Consider the following 18,018-nt stretch of genomic DNA (forward strand, 5'->3'; position numbering starts at 1 on the left):
CACATGCCTACCCTTCCTCCTCTCTAGCTGCCTCTGGACATGCTTTCCCCCTCTCCTTCTCCTTCGCCCAACAGTAGCATAGTTTCCACCGACACCCTGCTAGTTAACAGTACCGGTGGCGGTCGTTGGTAACCCGGGCCTCGACCGATCCGGTATGGAAATCTTATTTATGATCCGCATATTTGATTTGGCAAAGATTTTACGCCGGATGCCCTTCCCTGACGCAACCCTCCCCATTTGTCCGGGCTTGGGACCAGCACTAAGGATGCACTGGCTTGTGCATCCTCAGTGGCTGGGTTGAAGGTGCTATACAAATAAAGTGTATTATTATTATTATTATTATTTCAAAGGTAACAAGATCTATCTGTAGCCTGCCATGACTGCCTGAAAAGAAGTTTTGAAGAACACCCATTTCAAACGCAGTGACTATTCCAGTTTTTGCATGGATAAGAAAAACTATCACCATAATCTACTACTTTTGACTGCTCCAGTTAGGGGTTGCCACAGCAGATCATCCATTTCCATCTCTTCCTGTCCTCTGATTCTTTGTCTTTCACACTAGCCACCTGCATGTCCTCTCTCACCACATCCATAAACCTCCTCTTTGGCCTTCCTCTTTTCCTCTTCCCTGGGAGCACCGTATTCAGCATCCTTCTCCCAATATACCCAGCACCTCTCCTCCACACATATCCAAACCATCTCAATCTTGCCTCTTTTGCTTTGTCTCCAAACCGTCCAACCTGAGTTGTCCCTCTAATATACTCGTTCTGAATCCTGTCCTTATTCGTCACACCTGACAAAAATGTTACTATCTTCAACTCTGTCTCCTCCACCTCCTGTCGTTTCATCAGTGCCACCGTCCCCAAACCATATAACATAGCTGGTCTCACAACCATCTTGTAAACCTTCCCTTTGACTGTTGCTGGTACCCTTCTGTCGCAAATCACTCCTGGTACTCTTCTCCACCCACTCCTTCCTGCCTGCACTCTCTTCCTCACCTGTCTTCTACACTCCCCATTACTTTGAACAATTGACCCCAAGTATTTAAACTCATCCACCTTTGTCACCTCTACTCCTTGCATCCTTGCTCTTTTTCACACATATGTATTCTGTCTTGCTCCTGCTCACTTTCATTCCTCTTCTCTCCAGTGCATACCTCCACCTCTGCAGGCTCTCCTCAACCTGCTCCATACTCTCACTACAGATCACAATGTCATCCACAAACTTCATAGTCCACAGAGACTCCTGCCTGATCTCGTCCGTCAACCTGTCCATCACCATTGCAAACAAGAAAGGGCTCAGAGCCAATCCTTGATGTAATCCCACCTCCACCTTGAACCCATCTGTCATCCGAACCGCACACCTCACCATTGTCACACTTCTCAATACATACCCTGCACCATTCCTACATACTTCTCTGCAACTCCCGACTTCCTCATACACCACCAGACTAACGGTGATTCCGTATGTTGTGGGAGTTTCAGAACAGTTGAGACGCATATTTTCAAAACATCGTGTCTTGGTTGCTTTCAAATCCCAAAACATGTTGCACCAGTAATTGGTCCACCCGAAGGATCAGGTCCCCCACCACAAACAGAGCAATATAGTGTACACTGTTAAGTGCTGCGAGGATTGCTGTGACTTGTACATCGGGGAAAAGAAACAGACGCTGGCCAAGAGGATGGCACAACACAGAAGATCTAATGCCTCATACCAGGACTCCACAGTCTACACCAGGGGTGCCCACTACGTCGCTCGCGATCGACCAGTAGATCGCGAAGGCAGTGCTGGTAGATCTCCATGACATTCCAAAATAACTTTTTTTTCCCCCAAGACATTAGCCTATCATCTGTCCTCCATTTGGCATTTGCCTTTTGATTGACGTAAAGGACGGCCAGTCTGCTGTTGCCTAAAACCAAAGATTCTAGAGCAGAACCTAAAACTTTGTTACATTAGGTTACCATAACAACCAGAGCCCTTCTCGAACGTACAGTGCTGCTTGAAAGTTTGTGAACCCTCCAGACATGGTCAATGTTTTTGTAAAAAACATTAAGATAAGCTTATTACACATACATCCAAATCCCAATTTGTAAAGCACACCTTCCAAATAATGGACACACACACAAAAAAAGATATATTTTCATTATTTAATTCAACAAAGGTGGTTTATTTCACAAAAACTGAACATTTAACATGTGCAAAAGTATGTGAACCCTTGTATTAGTAGCTTGTGGCTCCTCCTTTTGCAGCCATTACTTCAACCAAACGTCTTCTGTAACCACTAACCAGTTTCTCGCATCTGCTTATGGGGATTTTTGCCCACTCCTCCTTGCAGAACTCTGCCAGTTGAGAGAGGTTGGAGAGACATCTGGTATGTGCCAACTTCTTCAGGTCTCGCCACAATATTTCAATTGGATTAAGGTCCAGACTTTGACTGGGCCTATCCAGAGTACGAATCCTCTTTCTCTGAAGCCATTCCTTTGTAGTTTTGCTGGAATGCTTTGGGTAATTGTCTTGTTGCATAATCCATTTTTGTCCCAGCGTCAACTCCCTGACTGATGGCAAGAGATTCTGGTCAAGAATTTGTTGATATGCCGGAGAATTCATGGTTCCTTGGATATTATGGAGTCGTCCAGGTCCAGAAGCAGAAAAGCAGCCCCAGACCTTCACATTTCCACCACCATGCTTCACTGTTGGGAGGAGGTTCTTTTCTTCATATGCAGTGTTGGCTTTTCTCCAAACATGTTGGTTTTGATTGTGACCAAATAATTCTATTTTGGACTCGTCTGTCCAGAGAATGGACTTCCAGAAGGCCTCTGGTTTGTCCACGTGCTCCCTGGCAAAGTTGAAATGGGCAGCTTTGTTCTTTTTTGAGAGCAGAGGCTTCCTTCTAGCAACCCTCCCATGAATGTCATGGCTATTCAATTTTCGTCTGATTGTAGACGCATGCACATTTGTCCCAGATGCTATCAGAGAGGTCTGCAACTCTCTAGAGGTGATGTGTGGGTTGGCCTTTACCTGATTTATTATTTTTCTGGTCCTTCTGGGTGATAGTTTTGATGGGCGTCCACTTGTAGGCAGAGTTGCTGTCATGTTGAAGGCCCTCCATTTGTAAATTATATGTCTTACAGTGGATGGATGGAGCTGGAATCTTTTGGAGATGGTCTTATATCCCTCCCCAGACTGATGGGCTGTCACTACCCTCTTCTTCATGTCCTCGGATATCTCCTTTGCTCTCGGCATTGTTGATTTGTATGGGACCACAGTGGTTTGGTTGATTTCCTCTCTCTTTTAATTCGTGCAGGCCAAACCCTTTCCCAAGGATGTCTCATTTCATTGGTCTGCTTAGATGATTAATTAAGCACCCAAATGTGTTTCACCTCAGTCTGTTACCTGCTTGACTTAACCAATGCAGCTGGGGGTTCACTTACTTTTGCACATACACTAATTCCATGTTTCATGTAGTTTTTGGGCTACTTAAACAAGTCCCACTAAACAAGTACATGAAATTGATAAACATATATCTGATGTTTCATACATAAAAACTGGTGATAATAGAATAAGAAAATCATGGTAAAACAATAGAAACATCTAAACTGCTCAAGGGGCTCACATACTTTCAAGCAGCACTGTACCTTGAAGTTCACATGCCCACAACGTGAGCTAATGCAGAACTGTATCGAGCCAGCTAGTTCAACTCTCTAAAAAAAAAATTCTACTAAAAAGTGAAACAAAACAAAAATGAGTGGGGGAGCCTGACCTAGCAAGAAACAAAAAATGTACCATTTCCATGTGGAATGGGAGGAGGACTTTTTTTTTCACCATGTCTTATTCCAAATGCGTTTGTCTCATCTGTCAGTCTAGCATTGCTATCCCAAAGAAAGGAAATGTGGAGAGGCACTTTCGAACTGTTAATAAAAACTATGACAATGACTTCCCTCCGAAAAGCGAGCTGAGAAAGAGAAAGGTGAGGGAACTAAAATCGCAGTTAATCGCCCAGCAGTCACTTTTCACGCAGCCGCATTCAAAGGCAAAGGCAGCCACCGAAGCATCTTTACGGGTGAGTCACTCCATCATTAAGCATAAGAAAGCCTTCCAAGATGGAGAGATGATGAAAGAGGCCTTCCTTGAGGCAGCAGATTCGTTGTTTCGGGACTTTAAAAACAAATCAGAAATAATATCTTCAATCAAAGCTCTCCAGTTATCAAGAAATTCTGTCACAAGGCGCTGTGAAGTGATGGGCGATGATTTGACACAGCAGCTTTGGAGGGACATCGTGGACTGCGAGTGTTTCTCACTACAATTGGACGAGTCTACGGACATAAGTGATACGGCCCAATTGTGCATTTTCATTCGCATGGTGTTTCAAGATATGACCGCAAAAGAGGAGCTGTTAACAATACTACCCATGAAGGAACACATGCGGGGAGAGGACATTTTTCAGATCTTCAAAAACTTTGTGGATAAAATCCAGCTCCCAGTGTGTAAACTTGTGTCAATCACCACAGACGGTGCGCCTGCTATGGTGGGCCGCTCGAATGGATTTATTGCCAAGTGCAGGGAGGACGATGCTTTCCCTGACTTCCTTAATTACCATTGCATAATACACCAACAAGCATTATGCGCAAAAATGCTAAACATGAAAGAGATCATGGATGTGGCAACCAAACCCGCCTGTTCTATTCGAGCAAGGTCTCTTCAAAGACGGTTGTTTCGTATACATTTGGAAGAGGCCGACTGTAACTACTCTGACCTCTTGCTACACACTGACGTGAGAAGGCTTAGTAAAGGGAAATTCTTGCAGAGATTTCGAGAGCTCTGTCCAGAGATTAAGGAGTTTCTCCTTATCACTAAACATGCGGAACACAAGCAAATTAATGACAATCAGTGGCTGCTAGACTTGGCGTTTTTAACTGATTTAACCAACATGTTGAACGAGCTTAATTTAGAGCTGCAAGGAAAAAACAAAAGCGTGGTAAACATGATCAGCTCAGTTAACGCTTTCAAACGGAAAATGCAACTTCTGTCCTCAAAGTTGCAGCGCCGTGATTTGGGAAACTTCCGAAACCTCGCAGCAGAGCTGGAGAAGCAAGGGAGGGCGTGTGCGCAACTTGACAGTGCACGCTACACAGAGCAGATTGAAAATGTCCGGTCAGACTTTGACAAACGGTTTCAAGACTTTGCTTTGCTACATTTATGTGCTACCCATTTGGGGAAGATACAGAGGTGGATTCCCTCACCTCAAAAATGGCAACACTGTTTCACCTGAACTCGTCTGTAGTGGAGGATGAGATGCTGACAGTACAGGCTGACATTCAGCTTAAGTCCAGGGCGCATGGAGAGTTTTGGAACTTACTTACAGAGGACAAGTACCCAAACATGAGGAAATGCGCAACCTCCTTGACAGCATTATTCGGCTCTACTTATTTGTGTGAGTCAGCCGTTTCTCACATGAAGATTATCAAGTCCAAATACCGTTCCACCATGACAGATGGTCATTTGGAGGCCTGCTTGAGGCTGGCTACCAGCAGCTACTGTCCGAACTATGCAACCCTGTCTGACTCCCTCCAGTGCAGGTCATCCTCAGAGTAGAGAGGTAGAGATCACAAATCTATTTACCACAGCTGTAAAGGTTCATGCAGTGATTCAATTTCAAAATAGTGTAGTAGCAAATGCTTAGTATGATTATTGCCTGTGTAAGGTTCAATATAAATGCAAATCCATTGCAATACTGTATATGTAACACAACATGTATATAAATACACACACTGCATATAAATGTTCATATGTATGTAAAACATGTATTGAGTATTTTTATTATTATTTTTAATATGAGTAGATCATTTTGACCTGGTCATTTTAAAAGTAGCTCACGAGTCAAAAAATTGTGGGCACCCCTGGTCTATACCATCTACAGGCCAGTGGCCACTCATTCAAGGATGATGATGTGCACATCCTTGATAAGGAAGAACGCCGGTTTGAACGGTGAGTAAAAGAGGCCATCTATGTGAAGAGGAAATGACCATCCCTGAACCAGGGGGAGGGGGGGGGATTACATCTGTCACCATCTTACGACGCTGTGATTGTACAACCATTCCCCAATCCTCTGTGAATAGTACACATTGCCATGGTAACTCTAGTCAATGTTCACAGTAATTCTCATATGAAACTGATTGTTCTTTTCATTCGTTATACCACTGTATTGTTTATAAGGGTGGGGAGACCTGCAGTCAGTTGAGACTGAACAGGAGATGAGTAATGTTTTTTTTTTTTGTTTTGTTTCAATAAATGTCCCGATGAACTGATTCCACTTTCTGTGAATCTAGTTAAAATTAAAAACTGTACTGTGGGGCGCCCCAGTGACTCACCAGGTAGAGCACCTACCATATAAGGCTGAGTCCTTACCGCAGCGGCCTGATTTCAAATCCGGCCGGGACCCTTTGCTGCATGTCATCCCCTCGCTTTCCTTTTTCCTTTCCTGTCTCTCTCGACTATCGCTATCTACTAAAGGCAGAAAATGCCACAAAAAGAAAAAAAGAAACTACACTGCCATCTCTCGTAAACATCTCCATGCCTCCACAGATATGTGATCTGGACCAACCGCCTTTCAACTCTTCATCCTCTTCATAGCTGCCCTCACTTCCTCCTTACTAATCCACCGCACTCCCTGATTCACTATCCCCACATCATCCAACCTTCTCTCTCTCTCATTTTCTTCATTCATCAGCCCCTCAAAGTACTCCTTCCACCTTCTCAGCACACTCTCCTCGCTTGTCAACACATTTGCAACTCTATCCTTCATCACCCTAACCTGCTGCACATCCTTCCCAGCTCGGTCCGTCTATCTAGCCAATCAGTACAAGTTCTTTTCTTCTTCCTTAGTGTCCAACCTTTCATACAACTCACGATACGCCTTTTGCTTTGTCTTTGCCACCTCTCTTTGCTTTATGCCACATGTACTTGCACCCCTGTATACTTTCGTCATCTCTCTGGCTATCCCACTTCTTTGCCAAACCTCTTCCTCTGTATATTTTGCTGTACTTCCTGTTTTGTTTTGTTTTCCTTCCTCTCTTCAGATGACATACCAAGTACCTTCCTAGTTGTCTCCCTCACTACGTCTGCAGTGGTTGCCCAGCCATCCGACAAGTCTTCACTACCACCCAGTGCCTGTCTTAACTCCTCCCTGAATTCCACACAACAGTTGTCCTTCTTCAACTTCCACCATTTTATCCTTGGCTCTGCCTTCACTCTCTTCCTCTTCTTGGTCTCCAAAATCATGCTACAGACCACCATCCGATGCTGCCTAGCTACGTTCTCCCCTGTCACCACCTTGCAGTCTCCAGTCTCTTTCAGATTGCACCTCCTGCATAAGATATAGTCCATCTGTGTGCACTTTCCTCCACTCTTATACACCATCCTGTGTTCCTCCCTCTTCTTGAAATATGTATTTACCACAGCCATTGCCACCCTTTTCACAAAATCCACCAACATCTGTCCTTCCACATTTCTCTCATTGTCACCATACCTACCCATCAACTCTTCATTCACCTCCGTTTCCTTCACCAACATGTCCATGGAAGTCCACTTCAATCACCATTCTCTCCTTTAGTACACTCTCCACCACTTCATCCAACTCATTCCAGAATTATTCTTTCTCTTGCAGGCATATGCGCTGATAACATTCATCATCATACCTTCAATTTCCAGCTTCATACTCATCATTTTCGTCACCTACAACACACAAAAACTATCAACATAATCAGAATCATCTCATCTCATCATCAGCCATTTCTCCGGGGTTGGATCATGGTGGCAGCAAGCTAAGTAGGGCACTCCAGACATCCCTCTCCCCAGGAACGCCCTCCAGCTCCTCCTGGGATCCAAAGGTGTTCCCAGGTCAGATTGGACATGTTGTCCCTCCAGCGAGTTCTGAGTCTACCCCGGGATCTCTACCCAGTTGGATGTGCCCATAAAACCTCCAAAGGAAGGCACCCAGGAGACATCCTAATCAGATGTCTGAACCACCTCAGCTGTCTCCTTTCAATGTGAAGGAGCAGCGGCTCTACTCCGAGCTCCCTCCGGATGTCTGAGCTCCTCACCCTGTCTCTAAGGCTGAGCCCAGACACCCTATGGAGGAAACTAATTTCAGCCGCTTGTATCCACGATCTCACCCTTTTGGTCACTACCCAAAGCTCAAGACCATAGGTGAGGGTTGGGACGAAGATCGACTGGTAAATTGAGAGCTTTGCCTTCCGGCTCACCTCCCTCTTCACGACAGCAGTCTGGTACAACATCCACATTACTGCTTGTGAATATGCCTGTCAATCTCCCACTCCATCCTACCCTCACTCGTGAACAAGACCCTGAGATACTTGAACTCCTTCACTTGAGGTAAGAACTCGGAGGGAGCAATCCACCATTTATCGGTCGAGAGCCATAGCCTCAGACTTGGGGGTGCTGACTCTCATCCCAGCCATTTCACACTCAGCTGCAAACTGCCCTAGTGCGCACTGGAGGTCGCGTTCTGATGAAGCCAACAAAGCCACATCATCTGCAAAGAGCAGAGATGCAGTTCTGAGGTTCCCAAAACGGACACACTCCTCACCTTGGCTGTCCCTTGAGATCCTGTCCATGAATATCACAAACAGAATCGGCGACAAGGGACAACCTTGGTGGAGTCCGACATCAACTGAAAACGTATTTGACTTTGTGCTGAGAACATCGACACAGCTCTCCCTTTGGCTATACAAGGACTGGATTGCTTGTAGCAACTGCCCTGGTACCCCATACTCCTGAAATACCCCCCCCCCACAGAATGCCCTGGGGTACACTGTCGTAAGCCTTCTCCAAGTCCACAATACACATGTAGACTGGCTGGCTAAACTCCCATGCCCCCTCAGCACTTAAAAAGTTGGTCAGATGTTCCACGGCCAGAACAGAATCCACATTGTTCCTCCTGGATTTGAGGTTTGACAATCAGTCGGAGCCTCCTTTCCAGCACCCTAAAGTATACTTTCCTTGTAAGGCTAAGCAATGTGATGCCCCACTAATTGGAGTACATCCTCTGGTCCCCTTTAATAATCAGAATAATCAGAATCAGAAATATTTTATTGAGCCTTGAGGGGGAATTGGGTCAAGTTAAAGTTGTGCACATTTTAGAAGGGAAAATATACACTCACTGGCCACTTTATTAGGTACACCTTGCTAGTACCGGGTTGGACCCCCTTTTGCCTTCAGAACTGCCTTAATCCTTCGTGACATAGATTCAACAAGGTACTGGAAACATTCCTCAGAGAGTTTGGTCCATATTGACATGATAGCATCACGCAGTTGCTGCAGATTTGTCAGCTGCACATCCATGATGCAAATCTCCCGGTCCACCACATCCCAAAGGTGCTCTATTGGATTGAGATCTGGTGATTGTGGAGGCCATTTGAATACAGTGAACTCATTACCATGTTCAAGAAACCAGTCTGAGATGACTCGAGCTTTATGACATGGCGCGTCATCCTGCTGGAAGTAGCCATCAGAAGATGGGAACACTGTGGTCATAAAGGGATGGACATGGTCAGCAACAATACTCAGGTAGGCTGTGGCGTTGACACGATGCTCAATTGGTACTAAGGGGCCCAAAGTGTGCCAAGAAAATATCCCCCACACCATTACACCACCACCACCAGCTTGAACCGTTGATACAAGGCAGGGTGGATCCATGCTTTCATGTTGTTGACGCCAAATTCTGACCCTACCATCCGAATGTCGCAGCAGAAATCGAGACTCATCAGACCAGGCAACGTTTTTCCAATCTTCTATTGTCCAATTTTGGTGAGCCTGTGCGAATTGTAGCCTCAGTTTCCTGTTCTTAGCTGACAGGAGTGGCACCCGGTGTGGTCTTCTGCTGCTGTAGCCCATCTGCCTCAAGGTTCGACGTGTTGTGCATTCAGAGATGCTCTTCTGCATACCTCGGTTGTAATGAGTGGTTATTTGAGTTACTGTTGCCTTTCTATCAGCTCGAACCAGTCTGGCCATTCTCCTCTGACCTCTGGCATCAACCAGGCATTTTCGCCCACAGAACTGCCGCTCACTGGATATTTTCTCTTTTTCGGACCATTCTCTGTAAACCCTAGAGATGGTTGTGCGTGAAAATCCCAGTAGATCAGCAGTTTCTGAAATACTCAGACCAGCCCGTCTGGCACCAACAACCATGCCACGTTCAAAGTCACTTAAATCACCTTTCTTCCCCATTCTGATGCTCGGTTTGAACTGCAGCAGATCGTCTTGACCATGTCTACATGCCTAAATGCATTGAGTTGCTGCCATGTGATTGGCTGATTAGAAATTTGCGTTAACGAGCAGTTGGACAGGTGTGCCTAATAAAGTGGCCGGTGAGTGTATGTAAGCATAAGTAAATTTATTTATGCATGCTCAATAATCTAGGTAAGAAAATCAAAGAAAGTTGAATCAGTTCATCTGGACACAACGTCTATTGAGATTTATTTATTTCATTTATAGTTTATTTATTATTACAGTTGAGACTGAAGAGGTCACTTAGATGAGTGATGAAATGTTTCTCTTTCAATGAACGTGTCCAGATGAATTGATTCAACTTCTTTTGAAGCATAAGGGAAATTATAAGAAAATGAAAAATATGTAAAACTATATGCATTGTACTGCAATATTTAACAATGTATATAGAAAAATAAAAAATATGTAAAAATATGTGCGTTATATGAATGCAGTGCTATTATAGTATAAATATATGCTAAAATATCACATAGTTGAAATGTCTGTCCCTGTTTTAGTCATCTGCTGCAAAATGCAGAGAGCGTACCCGAAGATTTCCCAGTATAGATGTCGGTGTTTTCTCATCATATTTGGGGTTTTTTTTTTTAATCTCTCGAAGCCATTCTTTCCACTGTTTCACATCTGTTGGTAATCGGTGGTAGCTTACGCGCACTCCCTCCCCTGTGTTATTTCTGTAGCTGTTGCATCCGGGCATGATACAACGAGAAGACATGTTTGTTAGTAAAACTAATCCAACTCAAATCAATTTATGTCATTCTTCGGTTTTCTGATCGAAAAATGAAAATTTTAAGACACCGTTCTTTGTATACAGAGCTGCAAGAAACAACCACCACAACGAGCTTGGTTTGTTTTGGAAGGATTTTGGGGTTGTGTGTCAGAACTTCATGCGAAATACATCCTGGTACATGAAGGCACTGCCATCATGACTCTGTGACCAGGAGAATTTAATGCTTTAATTGACTATGTTTGCCATCAATACTAATTGGACATCAACATAAAAGCTGGTGAAGTTTTCCTTTAAATGATGATGTTTCTTTGAGGAAAACCATTAAGGTATTTGGTGATGAAAAACGTTTAATTTTAATTTTTCTGCAGTATAACAGTGGTGATGAAGAACCAGGCACAGTGGGAGGTGATGGCCAGGCCAGAGGTCTTCTACGTGGGTATAGCTCTCATGGTGCTGGGTACTCTACTGGTGGTCAGCAGTTTCCTGGCTCTAGGATTCACAGGCACTTTTCTTGGTGGGTTTCATGCATACATAGAGCCAGATCTACTAACATGTCACACCAGTGCAAACCCTCTTTCAGCATTGAAAATGTACTATGATGTTTTACTGTAAGGACACAATGGGCATTTTGTGTGAATGAGATGAGAGAATGGGTGGGGCAAACCTTTTTGTGCCTCAGCATCATTGCATTTCTATGCATTGTATATGCCTTTATAGAAGTTGCCCTTTTCAAAGAATGAGATGTTTGGTGGAGATTATGGAAATGTACCCCAAATGCAATTTATCAGGACTGTTAGTAATTATAACCTTTGTGCTATTTAATGCCTCTGAAAAGTGTGTCCTTGCATGGCTGACGTGGCTGCAGTCATTGTGACTCTGAGAAGACACTGCAGGATACAGAGAGAGGGTGTCTGAAAGGAAAGAATTTAGTAATAATTTAAGAAAAAACGTTGTGTTTGCTGATCACCTGCCAAGTCACATTATCCCGATATACGGGAGGAAGTCAAAGATCTGGAGCTACAAACCAGACGGAATCATGCAATTCCAGCAGTAGAAAGTCTTGGCCACACTTAATTTATTTAATCCCCCACCCACCCACCTCCCTAATCTCCCCCTAATTTGTAATTAAGTCATTTGTCTTGACGACGGCACACGGACGTGGCGCGGACTTCAATGGGCATGTTGGGGAAGGGAACAGAGGTGATGAGGAGGTGATGGGTAGGTATGGTGTCAAGGACAGGAATGTGGAAGGACAGATGGTGGTCGATTTTGTGAAAAGGGTGGAAATGGCTGTGGTGAATACATATTTCAAGAAGAGGGAGGAACACAGGGTGACGTACAAGAGTGGAGGAAAGTGCACACAGGTGGACTTTATCTTATGTAGGAGATGCGATCTGAAAGGGATTGAAGACTGCAAGGTGGTGACAAGGGAGAACGTAGCTAGGCAGCATCGGATTGTGGTCTGTAGGATGACTTTGGAGACCAAGAACAAGAAGCGAGTGAAGACACAGCCAAAGATCAAATGGTGGAAGTTGAAGAAGGAAGACTGTTGTGTGGAGTTCAGGCAGGAGGTAAGACAGGCACCGGGTGGTAGTGAAGATTTGCCGGATGGCTGGGCAACCACTGCAGAATAGTGAGGGAGACAGCAAGGAAGGTACTTGGTGTGTCATCAGGACAGAGGAAGGAAGACAAGGAGACTTGGTGGTGGAATGAGGAAGTACAGCAAAGTATACAGATGAAAAGGTTGGCAAAGAAGAAGTGGGATAGTCAGAGAGATGAAGAAAGTAGACAGGAGTACAAGGAGATGCAGTGTAAAGCGAAGAGAGAGGTGGTGAAGGCAAAGGAAAAGGCGTATGGTGATTGTATGACAGGTTAAGTCAAGTCAAGTCAATTTTATTTGTATAGCCCAATATCATAAATTACAAATGTGCCTCAGGGGGCTTTAAAGCAACACAACATCCTGTCCTTAGACCCTCACATTGGATAAGGAACAACTCCCTAAAAAACATTTAACAGGGAGAAAAAATAAGAAAAAACCTCAGGGAGAGCAACAGAGGAGGATCTCTCTCCCAAGACGGACAACGTGTAATGATGTTGTGTTTACACAATTTACAGAAATACGACATTGAAAGAGGAAAACACAATTATAATTGAATTAAAGATATATGAAGAACATATATCTTTAATTCAATTAATCTAATTCTATTAATTTAATCCTCCTATTAATCTTTAATTAATAGGAGGATGCCAAGCAGTGTCCAGACTCCACTGGAACAGCCCAGGACCCAAGCCACATGGCCAGCATCACCATCTAAAAAAAAAAAAAAAAGTTAGACACTAAGGAAGGAGAAAAGGACTTGTACCGATTGGCTAGATGGAGGGACCGAGCTGGGAAGGATGTGCAGCAGGTTAGGGTGATCAAGGATAGAGATGGAAATGTGCTGACAAGCGAGGAGAGTGTGTTGAGAAGGTGGAAGGAGTACTTTGAGGGGCTGATGAATGAAGAAAATGAGAGAGAGAGAAGGTTGGATGACGTGGGGATAGTGAATCAGGAGGTGCGGTGGATTAGTAAGCAGGAAGTGAAGGCAGCTATGAAGAGAATGAAGAGTGGAAAAGCAGTTGGTCCAGATCACATACCTGTGGAGGCATGGAGGTGTTTAGGAGAGATGGTAGTGGAGTTTTGTTTTTTGTACCCCCCCCCTTTTTTTCCTACCCTGTTGTACTTGGCCAATTACCCCACTCATCCGAGCCGTCCCAGTCGCTGCTCCACCCCCTCCGCAGAGCTGGGGAGGGCTGCAGACTACCACATGTTTCCTCTGACACATGTGGAGTCACCAGCCGCTTCTTTTCACTTGACAATGTCCCCAGGGGGCCGTAGCACATGGGCGGATCACATTATTCCCCCCAGTCCCCCTCCCCCCTGAACAGGCACCCCGACCACCAGAGGAGGTGCTAGTGCAGCGACCAGGACACATACCGACATCTGGCTTTCCATCCGCAGACGAGGCCAATTTTGACTCAAGGGACGCCCGACCAAGCCGAAGGTAACATGGGGATTCAAACCGGTGATCCCCATGTTGGTAGGCAATGGAATAGACTGCCACGCTGCCTGGACGCCCGTGGAGTTTTTAACTAGATTGTTTAACACAATCTTGGAATGTGAGAGAATGCCTGAGGAGTGGAGAAGAAGCATACTAGTACTGATTTTCAAGAACAAGGGTGATGTGCAGAACTGTAGCAACTACAGAGGTATAAAGTTGATCAGTCACAACATGGAGATATGGGAAAGAGTAATCGAAGCTAGGTTAAGAGGAGAGGTGACGATTAGCGAGCAGCAGTATGGTTTCATTCCAGGAAAGAGCACCACAGATGCGATGTTTGCTTTGAGAGTGTTGATGGAAAAGTATAGAGAAGGTAAGAAGGAGTCACATTGTGTCTGGGCTGTACCTGGGCTGTTCTGGTGGCATCTGGACACTGTTTCATGCCATAAGCAATTATCATGATGATTGCTTATGGTATGAAACAGGCTTGTACTGTCTCATAAAGCATTTACTTGACTCACTGGATTATTTTGCTCCTTATTTGTTGAGCACTTTCCCTACCGTTGAGTGTTTCTTTTAACAAAGTTTTTATATATATATACACACGTGTGTGTTTGTGTGTGTGTGTGTGTGTGTGTGTATACTTGTGTGTACTTGTGTATTTGTATTCTTCCAGGTGACTACTTTGGTATTCTTATGGATAAGAAGTTGACAGGCTTTCCCTTCAGCCTGATGGAGAATCCCATGTACTGGGGCAGCACTGCCAATTACCTCGGCCTGGCGCTCATGTGAGTCTGTGTGTGTTTTGTGTGTGTGTTCATGACTTTTTATTTATTTTATTTGTCTGTGATAGCCAGCTGCTCTCTGAATGGAAAATTATGCTATTTACCAACAACCACTGACTTAGTACCTCTGAGCAAAAAGACTCCACGACTCCAAGTACTCAGAAGTCTTAAGATCACTGTCTTGAGCTTCGTTTTGTTTATCCTCTATTCTTTCTCTCTCTCTCTCTCTCTCTCTCTCTCTCTCTCTCTCTCTCTCTCTCTCTCTCTCTCTCTCTCAAATTCAAATAGCTTTATTGGCATGAACAGAAAATATGCCATTGCCAGTTTGCAAAAGAATAAAACATTACATCACATATTAAATACATATCAAATTCACATTACATCACTCATTAATACATAGGTGTCATCACATAAGCATGCTCCATATCTTTGCCCACCGAAGCAGTCAACCCCTTTTTTCCCTCACTGCCATACAGTACAGTGCAACAAATGCCACACAGTTGAATGCTGTGACTCAACAGCATATATCTTGGGGGTCTCACAGTGGTTGTGAGTCCCGCAGGCTGTGGCAGGCAGATACGTATTTAGCTGCCAGAGGAGCTGTTGTTCCTTCACTAGGAGAACTGCCAGGTTCTCCTCTGGGCTTAACAGTAGGAAGTTTGGTGTTTTCTTGGCAATTTCCCGAAGTGGAAGTCTCTTACTGACGAGAACTTCTCACAGTGGAGGAGGAAGTGCCTCTCTGTTTCTACCTCCCCTGTGCATCTGGAAAGTATTCACACCCCTTTACTTTCCCCACATGTTGTTATGTCACATAGTCCATGGGCCAGAGCCCAAAATTTCCTATTTCGGTACACTCAAGGTGGCAAAACTTACTTATAATTTTTGAAAGGATCCATGTCTGTAGATGATATTTTGGTATGATAACCATTCCTGAGTGGCAGCTGTATCACAGTTATCAGCTCATGAAGTTAACCAGCCCCTAAAGTAAATTGCATTTTAGACGCTGGTGCATATCCTGGTTTAGCCTCATGGTCAGGACATTTTTCAATGTTCTATAATATTGTCTTTGGTATCATTTTAAAGGGGACCTTCTTAGCTTTCATTCAAGCCCTGTTGTGGATATTTCTCACAAATATAGAGGTCACTTGAGCTCTTCAACCCATCATTAACACACATCTTTCTGCAATGTTCGCCTAAACTATATACTTTCTTTTAGCCCTGTGGCATCTAGGAATATCAGGGACACAAAACACAAAAACTGGAATACTCACAGGACTGTAAGGATTCAGGAAATATATAATATACCCATATTATTTCATTGTGTGAGGTGATTGTGAACCTTAAATTAGAAGGTTATTATTACTAAGAAACTAACTAGACCAAAGCCAGTTAGTCCATGGGTCAGACCAGATATCGATATCACCCAAGGTGACACAACTTCACTGGTGCCATTTTATTTGGTACACTAACAGAAGTAAAATAATACATGATAACCTTTCCAAATGAGCAGCTATTTCATTTTTCTTTCAGGAAACCTGTTTCTGTGCCTCTCACGATTGTGTATTTGCCCAGATTTTTACAAATATAGCATTTCAACACCCCTGGTACTGATTAGCCTAGCTTAAACTCTGGGACAGTTCTTAGTTGGCCAACAACCAAGGATAACCAGTACTGTGTACTTCCATTCATTGTGCTAAGCTAGGCTAACGTGCAGCCAGATAGCTTTCTACTAAACACATATAGAGGAAACTGGTATCTATCTTCTTGTCTCACTCTGGAGAAGATTGTAAGCTAATTTCCCATAATGTTAGCATGTTCTTTTAATGTATATGTTAATATGATTAGTTAAAGTGGCTACGAGGAACTTTCATCTTGTGTTGATTTTAGCGGCCTCATGTGGACAAAATACAGCTGTTGCATAGCAACTAGGTAATGTATCTATTTGTGGCTATGTAAGATAAATAATGGTAATATGACGCTGGTGAAGCAAAGTAAACTTTGTTTTAGTAGTGTTCATACACCTAAGTTACATGTATTTGTTTGTATGTGGCAGGTGAAAACTGACTGAATATGGCCACTGGTGAACAAGCAAGTTTTTACCCAATACCAAAGCGCCCACGGGTGGAGTGCATTATCCACTGTTCTGATGATACAGATAAGCTGGTTTCACTACAAAGTGTCGACTCATGGAGAACTCTGCTCAGGGCAGCTCAGATACGCAATCATGCACCAGTTTTGAAACTGGCAAAAGACATTCCTGAGGGACAGATTCCAGCAATCTACTACCACAGAAAGTGTCGCAGTATCTTCACTATGAAGCAAATTCTTGATGGCCTCCTTGCAAAAGAAAAGAAAAGTTGTGTCTCTGCTGAAGAGAAACAATCTAAGAGAGTAGCTCGACATGCTCCAAGTACATCTAGGACTTATGATGCAGAGTGCATATTTTGTCAGAAAAACAGCAAATATTCCAAGATACAGAATACGAGAGAAGTACTGGTGCAGTGTCGAGAACTGCGAGCTGATGAAAAGATCAGGAGTGCAGCCACAAAGAAAAGGGACAGCAGAATCCTTGCCATTGTGAGTAGAGACCTTGTAGCAGCTGAAGGGCACTACCACAGGTCATGCTATAGACTTTACACCAAAGAAGAGGTTTCCAAAGGAGAGGTTGCCAGCAATGAAGATGATGATGCTGCAGCCCAGTATGAAGCTGCTGTGAATAAGGCATACAATGAGCTGTTCCTCTTCATCAGGATGGAGCTTTTTGGCAATCCTCAAGTGATGACAATGACTGATCTCTCTTCTAGACTGGTAGCTTCAATGAGCTCCCAAGGCATTGCCCAAGTCAAGGAATCAACCAAGAAGCACATAAGGCGAAACCTGGAGAGTGAGTTTGCTGGAGCCTTGCAGATATTCCCTGATGAGAAAGGAAAATTCCTCCTCTATCCCGATAACTTGTCCATGAGGGAACTTGCCAAAGAAAATCAGTCTCTCAAAAGGGAGCTGCAGACCCTGAAAAGTGTCAGTGCACAAGATGTTATAGCCAAAGCAGCCATCAAATTGAGAGCAGACATTAAAAGTCAAGATGTTCCTCAAACCTGGCCACCTGAAATCAAACCAGAAGCAGAATGTCCTACCATTCCAGAGTCGCTCATTATCTTCC

The 18,018-nt window shown here is 44.0% G+C and overlaps 1 protein-coding gene across 2 annotated transcripts in view; it reads left to right on the top strand.

The window, feature by feature from the left end:
• The window catches only part of pemt (phosphatidylethanolamine N-methyltransferase), a 79,765-nt gene that overhangs the window by 28,591 nt on the left and 33,156 nt on the right, over nt 1-18,018 (top strand). For both annotated transcript variants that reach the window (XM_056297479.1, XM_056297480.1), the window contains exons 4-5: nt 11,401-11,546; nt 14,750-14,861. In XM_056297479.1, coding sequence (XP_056153454.1) covers nt 11,401-11,546; nt 14,750-14,861 — 258 coding nt within the window. The remainder of the gene's footprint in view (nt 1-11,400; nt 11,547-14,749; nt 14,862-18,018) is intronic.

This window comes from Lampris incognitus, chromosome 17 (assembly GCF_029633865.1).
Source record: "Lampris incognitus isolate fLamInc1 chromosome 17, fLamInc1.hap2, whole genome shotgun sequence".
Lineage (NCBI taxonomy): Eukaryota > Metazoa > Chordata > Actinopteri > Lampriformes > Lampridae > Lampris > Lampris incognitus.